Source organism: Apteryx mantelli, chromosome 30 (assembly GCF_036417845.1).
Source record: "Apteryx mantelli isolate bAptMan1 chromosome 30, bAptMan1.hap1, whole genome shotgun sequence".
Lineage (NCBI taxonomy): Eukaryota > Metazoa > Chordata > Aves > Apterygiformes > Apterygidae > Apteryx > Apteryx mantelli.
In genome coordinates, this window is record NC_090007.1 from 6,374,742 (window position 1) to 6,386,000 (window position 11,259).

General features: G+C 52.9%; 1 protein-coding gene across 1 annotated transcript; it reads right to left on the bottom strand.

The window, feature by feature from the left end:
- Window positions 1-2,516: 2,516 nt before the first annotated feature.
- DUS3L (dihydrouridine synthase 3 like) lies at window positions 2,517-11,103 on the bottom strand. Its single transcript, XM_067312875.1, has 13 exons — window positions 11,060-11,103; window positions 9,848-10,154; window positions 8,591-9,175; window positions 7,846-7,887; window positions 7,564-7,716; window positions 7,353-7,469; window positions 6,951-7,016; window positions 6,752-6,862; window positions 6,011-6,107; window positions 5,064-5,139; window positions 4,565-4,753; window positions 4,340-4,468; window positions 2,517-2,706 (listed from the first exon to the last, which is right to left on the bottom strand). The coding sequence occupies exons 1-13, from the start codon at window positions 11,101-11,103 to the stop codon at window positions 2,634-2,636; spliced, it is 1,989 nt and encodes a 662-aa protein (XP_067168976.1). The 3' UTR covers window positions 2,517-2,633.
- Window positions 11,104-11,259: the final 156 nt, after the last annotated feature.

Sequence of the window (11,259 nt, forward strand, 5' to 3'; positions counted from 1 at the left end):
TCCCACCTCCGGCGGAGAGGATTTCGGGCAGGCCGAAGGGCCGGGGAGGCACGTGGGGGCTGGGAGCAGCACACAGCAGGGGCTGCGCCATGGCCGGGGGCTCAGGGCGCCAGGACAGACAGACGCCGGAGCCGGCTGTGGCGTTGCCGTGCCCGGCCCGTTCTGTTTGGGGAAGGAATGCGGGGGTGGCCGGAGTTCCAGCGCCATCCTGTTGCCCCGGCGGCTGCCCCGGCAGCTTCTGGCGGGTGTTTCGGCCTTCCCTTGGCTTTGCACTGAGCTTTTCCACCCGGCCATGACAGCAGATGGGTGCCCAGGCCGGGCCACCAGGGAAGTCGCCCAGTGGTGGTTTTGGCTGTGTGCAAGGTTGCAGGCTGGGTTGCTCTGGCAGGATGGTGCTGGATGCCCGGGCAAAGCAGGGGCGCCGCTGGCCACATCCTCGCCCCTGAGGGGACGCAGGGACGTGCAATGCGGCACAAGCGCCGGGAGATGGTGCATTCGCCCTGCCAGCGGCAGCCGAATCCCTCCCGGGAGCCAAGTGCTCGGGTTAAGTGACCCCTTGCTTCACTTGCTTATTTATTTTGGATAGCAAGGGCAGAGCTGTGACTCCGTGTGCTTAAATCCATCGGCGTGCCTGGAAGGTGGGAGAGGAAAATGCTTAAAAAAAAGAAAAAAATCTGTAATGTTGGCTCGCGGTAGCTGCTACTAGTAGACAGGATGTGAATGAGCAGTGATGAGTCTTTTGGGCTGTGAAGAAACAGGCCTTTTTCCACTCCCCTGCTTTTGCTTTTTTTTTTTTTTTTTTTTGCTGCTTCCCTGTGCAACTCCGGGGTGTCCCAAGGGTGCTCCCGGCCCCGGGAGGGTCCCCTGGGTGCCGCAACAGTGAAAGCACCGCGGGGGGGGGGGGGGGGGTGCCATGTGCTGGGGCTTGCCGAGATGCTCTTCGGCTGGCGTGGCGGGGTTTTGTCTGCCGCACTGAAACCTGCTTAGAGATGGTCACTGCTGTCATGACTCCTCCCGGTCTCAGCCCAGGTTGCTCCTTTGGGGCTGGGCTCCGCTGCCCGGGAGGGATTGGCACTGACCTCCCCCAGGTCCGCGGGCAGTTTGGAGCCGGTCCTGGGAGGGGAGGCTGCGGACTGCTGTGGGGCCGCCCGACGCATTTGAACCGATCTGTCCTCCATTGTAGGTGTTTCAGTGTTCGCTGCCAGAGAACTGGCTTTTTCCTTGGTGGAGAGGACAGAACAGTTGTGATGGAAGATGCTGTTTGCTTTTTCAGGGTATTTTTCTTGTTTTAAAGTTCCTGCTTTTGAAGTAGAAGAAAAACTGGCTCTATTAAAACCAAGGGACGCTACTTTAAAAGGAGGAAGATGGAAATCCCATCTTCCCAACCAAAGCATCTAGTTAGGAATCGTGGTTTTGCTCTTTCCTCCTCTCCAGCCAAGGCCATACGTGTACAGAAGAGCAGCTGGGACAAGCTGAAGCACTGATGCTGCTCTGCAGCCCTGGGACGTGTCTGGCACCCGCATATTCCTCCCTGCGCGCCCTCCTGCATCCTGCGAACCACAAACCTGCCATCCGACCTGGCGGTGAAGAAATGCCCGGCAGCACACGAACACTGCTCCTTTCCACCAAGAAAACCACTCTGCGCTGCTCGCCCAGCAAGTTCATTCAAGCTACTGCACTCTGAGCATGAAAAAACACCTGTTGCTGTGGTGCACATCTGTACCTTGCATGAGTTGCTGTGGCTACAAATGCCTTTTGCTCCAAGTGGAACTTTTGGGGGGGGTTGGGGAGGAAGGTGTTGCCTACGGAGCTGCCAAACAAGTCGATTTGGCTGAGCTGAGCCGTGGACACGCACTCAGTCCTAGTGCCACGTAGCAACTGCATCTGTGACTATGGCCTGTGTTTGGCAGCTCTCTCATGCTGCATTTATTTAAATGATACAGACATAGAAAGGAAAAAGACCCCAAGGGAGGAAGGAAAGGTCACATAGGGTCACTCAAGGGCCTGCTTTCATCCAGTCCTTGTTTGAGCGGAGCTGTGAACTGTTTTAGGTTCTTGGTGGGGGAAAAAGCTAAGCCCCTATGAGGGGCCTAGCTTCCCCCGGGTGCGTGACATCCAGGAGGAAAGGGTACCTGCCCTGCGCACTCCCAAAAAGGGACTGGATTCTGCAGAATATCAAACTCTGGGACGCCGCAGCTGTTTGTGCTCTACAGGACCGCAGGGATTGGATTAGTACGTTTTCCCCCCTCGTACTTGGAGGATTTGGCACTACCAAGGATGTCCTGGTAGGAACAGAGGCCTCTCGCTCCAGCTACGTGAATGACGTGGTGTGGGTAGTCAGGACAATTCCAGCTGTGAACTGGAGGCCAAAGATCTCTCCTGGCCTGTATCCTGTTAATTAAACAGATTGCTCTCTTAATGAGGCACCTCTTGCGCTTGCACAATCTTGCAGTCAGGCCATCTGCTGCTTAACTTGTGGCAGGGACTGACACTTGGGGGCCTGAAGGCAACCACACTTCTAAAAACATGGAAATTTATTTAATTCCCAAGGGCAGCTGAGCAACCCGCTCCTCAACACACACCATCCCAAAGCTTCCTCTCGACTCGATGCTGTAAGAAAGGCCCCATCGGTCCTATCTGTAGGAGTTTGCCTTGTGCTTGGGCAGGAAGGTGAAGCTGGTAGGTACGGGTCCCAGAAGCAGCTCACTGCAACAAAAGAAGAGATTTGTTCAGTTCACCACAAGCAGCAGGGCCACCAATACCCAGCTGTCACACAGCCCCTGGGCTCTGCAGCAATGGTAAGTGTAGTCAGAAGTATCAGACGAAGCTTTTGCCCCCCCCGAAAATCTGGGAGAAGGGTTGCTGCACACAACCCCCTCCAAAGGTTCCAAGCTTTAACCCTGCTGGAGGGACGTAGCCTCCAGAGATGGGCACTGCCCTGCCCTCAGTCTATAGGGCGTCACCTAGAATCAATGCCAAGGTGGGTTCCTAAGTTTAGCGACCTGAATACCAGTCTCACTGCTGGAAATGATGTGCCTAAAATCATCACGAGCCTTTGAAAAGCTCCTCCCCACCTCTCGCTGTGCTTGTGCAGAGCCAAAACCCTGCTGGTGCCAAAAATATTAAGAGCAGATCCTAAAATGATGTAAGCCAGTTCTATTGCGATCAGATTTATCCTAGCTTAAGACTTCAACTATTTCACACTTTGGAACCCACACTGCGTTTTCAGTGCAGATTAATTTTCTTTATAGTCAAGGAGGCTTAACATGTTTCCTGGATGCTGGTTCAATATAGCATCACTAAAACTTTCCATAAGACATGTCAGCAGAGACAATCCCAGCAGGGCATACAATTGCATAACAAAAGTTTGTAAATCTATGACACAAAAGCAGAACAGTGTGTGCTTAGAGAATCCTGCTTCTGGTTAGTGTCCCTTTAAAATGAGCTTTCATGAATAAACCTAAACTGACTTAAAAAACTGTTCTTGTAATGTCTGTTACAAGGCATTGCAAAGAGCACAGGTTACAAAGCTTGGTGGACCCAAAAGCCAGCAGGTTCTGCTTGAAAAATGGCATTTTAAAAATCCTGATCAAAACTCTGTGTACTTGTAACTCGGTTTTAGGCAGCTGTTCCCATTACTAACAAAATGGATGAGGATTAGCAAAACCAGAGAAGGTTGTAGCCATGCTCTATTTTTGCTAATCTCCGTTTCCATGAGATGGGAAATAGCAGCTGGCTACACCGCTCCAACTCTCATTTCAGCTGGCTCTGAGCTTGCAGAGCCATTTCCCAGCCAGTGTCTGAGGACTCGTAGATGTGGGGGAAAAGCAGTTTCCTGTACTCTGTCACATCAGCTCAGAAATCAGATTATGAAAAAAGGAGAGAATGCCTAGTTCTCCTTACTAATTCCACAAGTCGACTGAAAGCTCTTGGGGATGGGGACTGCCTTCCTGCTCAGCATCTGTATGGGCCCAGCGGAGCAAGGTCTGTGCAGAGCACGAATGGCTCCAATGCTGTAAAAGTCCCAGACATCTCATCACTGTGCTCTCCTCCGCTGATTCCTACGACTGTCCCTGGCTGAACAGTGTCATGAGAGAGGTCAGCTAGTTTAGATTTGTGCTGGGTACTTGATGACCTGCTGAAGCAGATACCGGGAATGAGAGAGATCCCAAGCTCAGTTAAAAACCTTGCTGAAGTCAAGTTAACCCTTTCTGGTTTCTTAAAACCTCTTAAACTTGTGGGAAGCAGAGATCACCCCACTTTGGAGGGTACATGCAGGCACAGTAACTTTGTGAGGCCCTGCAATGTCCCCTACTGGCAACCTAAAAGAATTTGTTACCTTATTTTAATCCAGTCGTCCACATTTTGGCTTGCCATTAGTGTCTCCACATAGTCTCTCCCCATGTAGTAAGGTGGTCGCTCATTGATTTTCTGAGGTAGGTGTTCTAATAAGCCAACTGGAATATACCTACAATGCAAATATAAATGCTAATGACTCTGTGTGCTATTGCTCAAACTGTACAGGCCTTCTGTGGAAATGATCCTACCAGTTGAGGAGAATTACCTGCACAGAAAGGAGAGCCATTCCAGCAGGAACTTCCTGGTTTTCTCAACTCCCTGAGTATCGGACCCCCAGTGTTCAAGACCATAGTTGGTAAAGTCTTTGAGGATATCAAATCTCTCACTGGAGGAGATATCCCAGTGTCTCTGTTCCTTAATTTCAGTGAAAATCCACGGTTTGATGAGTGCCCCTCTGTAGTCAGACAAAATGGGCACTGTTATTCACATGACTGTAGGCTTCTGATGATGCCAACTAATTTAAGAGACTTTCCAGCTCTTATTTGCCAGTCAGTGTGACTTTAAAAGCTTTCAGTTTCAATAAGAAGCTGCTGTAAGTTCCCACAGATACAAACTGACCTCACCCAGTTCCAAAGAGTAGTTTCTCCAAGAGGAAACTCTTCCTGTGTTTTGAGTTTGTTTAGGCTTGTTTAAATTTATTTATTTACTCCTGCATCAATAGAGCCCAGAGAAATAGAAGTGAATGGGGAAATACAGTCACTTGCCTTGCAATCATAATTCCTGAAACACCCATCTGCACAGCACGATTAGCATCTTCATAAGATAAAATATCACCGTTTCCTGTGCCAGAAGGGAAGGAGAAGCCAGAGGTCAAAGTGATGCACCAGGGCAAGTCAAAATGAGTGAATCCAGGCATGGGATAAAATTTAGAATGGCTGTAGGACCTTAGAGCCAGATCATCCAAACAGGCTCTGGGACTCATGTTTAGAGACTCCTGGGCTATTTCTGATTAATATTCCCCTTACAAGGAAAAGGAGAACTCTCCCTTCTCCTCACCACAATCCCAACTACTACCCTCAAGGTTTAGCTGGGACTGTCTGTGCTATGATGCCCAAAGGAGGAAAAAAACCACTATAAATGAGGTGCATTACATAGCCTACCTGGCCCTTCTCCTCCTAGTCCTGCTCAGTGTTTGTTATACCTGGCCATGGAGGTCCAAGCACATGGACAGAATGGGGCTGCATGAGAGCTGCTGGTTGCACACGGTGCCCAGCTCACAGGGACTGGGAAGAGCCCAGAGGGGCTTTGCGCAAAAAAGCTGGTGGCCCAGACCCAGCACGTGTGGTGCACATGGGAGGCAGATTCCTCCTCACTGTTCTTTTGCCCAAATGAAGTCCTGCCACAAATGACCTGATTCCGAAGCGGCTCTGCTGTTCGCGATGGCGTCTATCTATCTGCTCTTCCTTTCTCTCAGAGCAGAGCTGCACTTAAAGCCAAGCAAGCAGTCGCTGCTGGGACAGCTGGGCCATCTCCATGCTCAGACAACGCTCCATGGCGTCATCACCAGCAGTACTGATGCTCCAGCCTTTCCCACAGACTGAATGCACTTAGGGGCCTGACTTTTCTTCTTAAACAATTTAAACCAAACATGCAGCGCTTTCAGTCTACTGAGATGTGATTTCAGTCACGATAAAATAACAGAAACACCTACCAAAAAGAGGCATGGGGCTTGCTATTTTAGCACATTCTGCTATGTAGTCCCAGTCGGCAACCTTTGTGTATCGTTGTTCCCTAGATCGGCCGTGAAGCTAGGAGAAGAAAGTGGCAGTGAGACCCTCACCAAAAATGCTCTGAAGAAAGCAGAGTGGAATGGGAACACTAAAGGAATGCGCTTTGAGCACAGGCAACACCATCACTTTGGAGGAGAAGGATCTTCCTGGATGTACAGCCCAGCTAGCTGCTAACAGACAGGGCTGCAAAAGCGCTTAGCAGAGCTAAAAAAGTGCTGGATGCTTTCTGCGTTATGTTTCAGCTATTTACAATCCAGAGCAAGAAGTGACGATTCACAGTAAAAGGGAATATTCACTGTGGACAGGGACTAGCCACCCTGCTGCAAATGAGATGGTTCCACCTTTTTTCCCCAACCCTGGAATAAGGTTTATTTGGCTTAAAGCCTCTATTTCAAAGCACTGCAGGAATCACCCCCTTTTGTAACGGATATTAGACTTGGGAGTACCTTGGACAATGCCTTAAATACAAAAGCATCTGCGTTTCTTCTCTTATTAGCAGAAATCACTAAAAGGCGCCATGCAGCTGGTCAAAGGTGTTTGAAAGAGCTACTCAGCTGTGGGGAAGGGGAAGGTCAGCCCCACATTGCGCTCTAAGCTGACATGCAAGCAAAGCTTCCCAGATACCAGCCAACAATCTGCTGTCACAGCAAGTATCCTTGTACCGTGACCATGGATGCTCCCCACTCCCGGATCTTGGGGATTATTTTATGAGCTACGTTAATCTTTTCTTGCACCCCAGTCCGTATCTTCACAGTCAGCGGAACATCCAGCACCTGCAGAGAGGGCAGAGTGAGGCTGGGCTCAGGCAGGAGCCTGCTCCACCAGCCCATCTCCTGCTGCTGGCAGGATCCTCTGACTCACCAAGTTCATCCCTCTGACGATCTGTTCAAACTTGTTGGACCGAGTCATCAGAGCACAGCCCCCTCCCTGTGGGACGAAAGGTGACACAGTCAAGACCTTCTTCTGCCTCTTTGCATAGCAAAGAGCCTCCTGAAAGCTGCTCAGACAGCAGCCCTCTACTTATGGGGTGCAGGTAAGACTCAGAGCATCCTGAGCCAAGAAAGGGGACTCTTCAAAACAGCACCTTGTCCCTCCCAACTTCTGCTCTGTGAACAGGGTATGGGCCTCCTCACTGAAGTCTAGCATCCATAAATAAACTGGGAGCTCTGGATCAGACTGGCAGGAGCAATCAGGCAGTGGGGGATGATGCAAAGGACATCATCTATTCAAGGAAGTGAAAGATGCTGCAGAACATCTTTTTACCTTCTTGTAGATCAGGTCAATTGGACACCCAACATTGATGTCCACAAAGTCCACTTCAATTGTCTTGTTCAGAAGCTCTGCACATTTGGTCATTGTGTCTGGAAATGCTCCCTCCAGCTGCAAAAGGGAGACGGTTTGCATGAGTTCAAGAGGCAATGTTTCTCCTCAGGAGAAGTGAGCTATCATTTGGCTGGTTACCACCTGCACTCACCTGCACCCCAAAAATATCTTCAGTGTGATGCCGTTTGAGGAGAGCCCACTCAGAGGACTGGCCCTGAAGCAGGTTTGTGCACACAGCCATTTCTCCGCAGGTGACGTCTGCCCCAAAGCGCTTGCATATCCTTCGAAAAGGGAGGTTACCACACTGAAAGAGACAAGAGACATCTGACTGCGTGTGCAGCTTGTGATCTGCACAGTTTGTCAGGAGATTTGCTCCATTCCAAACATGCTGAGGAAAAATTTTGAGAAAAGGAGGACTGAATGATCTACCTACTGTGGTCAGTGGAGCCAAATAGAGCTTGCCTTGGATTTCCAACTGGAAAACAACCAGGGATGGGGGAAAACATGTTAGCAGAGCTGAACAAGCAGTGGCCAAACAGGAGGAGGAGATTCCAGTTAGCAATTTTCATCACCTGCCTTGGATGAAACTCAGTGGGAAACCGATCTTGCACTGTTTCCTGTGGTCCTAGGAAAGCAGTGGTTTTGTTTAAGAAGCTCAAATATTCCCTGACAAGGGATTGCTTGCGTAAAAGAATGAGAAACTTAAACTGCTCAATCTGTTTTCACTGTTCAGCTTGGAGAAAATTCAAAGCAGTTACAGAAATAGAGGGATGCAAGACTAGCTGATGGATGCAACAACAGAGGTGATGAGGAGCAGGGGAAGGAGGCAACACTGTCTCCCACTTCAGGATAGCACCATGCAGTACACATAAACCAACCAGGCCCAACTTCAGTTCTCCTAGCAGATCATTTCCATCCTCACTGACGGCGCAGCCTCTGCTCTCCTTCACATGCAAGGGATTGCCAGCTTCTCCCCTCCAAAGTTAACACCACAGTTCCAAGGCTCACATTCCTGCATCCTTCCCTTCTCATGACAGTAATGTTGTCCCAAGGCAGCCCTGTCCTCTGCCTACCTCTCACCCAGCTAAAATGTCTCTTCTATCTTCCAAAGCGCAATCTCAACCACTTGATGGGTACCCGAGAGATGGCAGCCCTCGGCAGAAACTCTCACCACTCACCTTTTTCTTCTCGCATGGCCGCAGCTTTATAATGTCTTCATCTGTCACAGGGCCCATTGTTTTGATGGGGGAACCCTCCAAGGCATCCATGAGGCAGGAACTCTCCAAGGCAGCTGGTTTGGGATCTTTTCCCTCCTCCGGTAGCACAGGATGTTCTGGGGCATCCCCAGGGTCCTCCTCAGGTGCTGTGCAGTTGGGCACCTCTTGCCCTTCTGTGGGGTTCCCTGAGGCTTTGTTTCCCTTCCCACCATTGCCATGAGGCTTGGCCAGACGACGGAGGTACTCATCAGCCTTCTCAAAGCTGAACTTCTTCTTGCGCAGCTGGTGCTGGAGATCCTTGGAGAGGTTGTTCCTCACCAGCGACTTCCCTTCCCATTGCTTGGCCAGGTCCATGTTGATGACGTTCTGGTAGCCATCCCCAAGGTGGGCCTGGGCAAAGCGGCAGGTCACACCATAAATGCACTTGCCGAAGGTTTCGAAGAGCACGCAGTTTTGCCCCAGATCAGCTGGTTTCACAGCCATGTATTCGTCGATGTCATGAAGGAAGCGGCACCGTGAGCCGAAGTAGCACTTCTCTGCGCACCCCTTAAAACAATGAAGGAGAAGAGGTTAAAACCTCTGCCCTCCACTCACTCAGTTCGCCATGCCTGCACTTTCTAGTGCAACCCAAGCGGTGAGCCTGGAGCCATCCTGCCCCAGAAAGGGGACAGAACAACCGTTCTGAGCACCCATCGCTCCCTGGATGCTGCTGGCCTTCCCCTCCCACAGCTGGCATGCAGCCAGAAGCTGCTGGGACTGGCAAGAAGGGAGAGAGAGCGGCTCTCACACACGCACCGGGAGAGGGGAGCCAGAAGCCATTGCTGCCATGGTGGTGGCAATGCTGAGAAAATGCTGCCGTGAAATGCTACTAGGAAGCAGATCACTGGAACGTGCTGTAGAGGGGCAGTTGCTTATTCACTTGGGGGGATGTTTTAGCTCTACAGCCTCAGGGAAGCTGATGCTTTATTTGTCCTGCTGAGCTTCACGCTGATACACCTTTCCCCAGGAAATCAACAGAGCAAGTTCTGCCAGCATGAGCCCCGTGCTCTATCCACTCAGTGCCATTCTGCTAGGAGTTTACAATGGCGCAGCTCCATCTTTAATTATCCCAGGATGTGTTTTCTAGACTTAAAAATACATAAACCCATCAAGCAGGGAAGGCCCAGGGGAACCCTGAATTCCTCCAAGCCAGAGCCCAGCTGAGCAGGGCTGCTGTACCTGCGTTACCGATGGGCACAGCCTGCTCTTCTCATAGTGATTTGGTTTCATACACGGCCTGCTCTTATTCTGCCCTCGGGCTCTTTTCCGTTCAACAGGCTCCTTCTCCTCTCTTCCAGCTTCTTCAGCATCCTCTTGGCTTTCTCCTTCCTTAACGGGGTCATCTAACCTCACTCGCTTTGCTGGAGGCTCAGTCTGGTCATTGCTGACTGAATCCTCTTCCTCATCCTCCTGACTGGCTTTCTCATTCCCAGATGCCCCCTGCGCTTTCAGGTACGCGTGGAACCGGTCCTTCGACGTGAGATACCTACAGAGCGGGAGAGGTCGCGTTCAATATCAGCGCAGGTGAGACAGGCGCTACAGAAGTCTCAGCACCCTCCCCCTCCTCTTTCAGCAGGTAACGGAAGAAGAAAAGGTGGCAGGGAGGCAAAGGGCCATAAATGCAGGGAGTCGGGGCTGCAGCATCCCTGGGAGCGTCAGGCATGTCGGGGAGGCTCAAGGGACTGGGCACCCACGGGGTGGGGGGGCTAGAGGGCCCTGGCACCCACCGGGGGGAGATGGGAGAGATCGGGCACCCATCACGGGCGGGACAGGAGGGTTCAGGCACCACGGGGGGGAAGGGCAGGAGGGTCCTGGCACCCACCACAAGTGACAGGAGGGTCCTGGCACCCACCGGGGGGAGACAGGAGGGATCGGGCACCCATCGCGGGGGGCACAGGATGGATCTAGCACCCACGGGGGGAGGAAGGGCAAGAGGGTCCTGGCACCCACCACGAGTGACAGGAGGGTCCGGGCACCCACCAGGGGGTGGGGGGGGCAGGAGGGTCCTGGCACCCACCGGGGGAGACGGGAGGGTTCCCACAGGGAGGGGGGACAGGAGGGACTGGGCACCCACGGGGTGGGGGGGGACAGGAGGGACCGGGCACCCACCGGGGGAGACGGGAGGGTTCCCACGGGGAGGGGGGACAGGAGGGACCGGGCACCCACCGGGGGGGAAACGGGAGGGATCGGGCACCCACCGCGGGGGGGATAGGAGGGTTCAGGCACCCACCGCGGGGGGGAAGGGCAGGAGGGTCCTGGCACCCACCACGAGTGACAGGAGAATCCGGGCACCCACCGGGGGGGGGCAGGAGGGATCGGGCACCCACCGGGGGGGGCGGGAGATACCGGGCAGGCAGCGGGCGGGGCGGGGCGGGGGCGGCCCGCACTCACCGGGCGCGGACCGGCGCCACCCCCGCCGCCGCCGCCGCCGCCATGCTGTCGCACGCGGCGATGACGCAGAGCGCGGGGCGTGCGCGGGGCCCACGTGACGGTGGCCGCGGGCGGGCCCGCGCGGGGCGGGCGGGGCGGGTATAAAAAGACGGGCTGAGGCAAGGCGGCCTCACAGCGGCGGGTGGAGCGGGGGGGTAGAA

What these genes read in the sequence shown, in the direction of transcription:
- DUS3L (XM_067312875.1), bottom strand. Translation starts at nt 11,103, where the DNA reads ATGGCGGCGGCGGCGGCGGCGGGGGTGGCGCCGGTCCGCGCCCG. An exon ending in ATTTGGCTCCACTGACCACA is followed by an intron (nt 7,717 to 7,845) that starts GTAGGTAGATCA and finishes TGTCTCTTTCAG; the next exon opens with TGTGGTAACCTCCCTTTTCG. An exon ending in TGGCTCTCCTTTCTGTGCAG is followed by an intron (nt 4,469 to 4,564) that starts GTAATTCTCCTC and finishes TTTGCATTGTAG; the next exon opens with GTATATTCCAGTTGGCTTAT.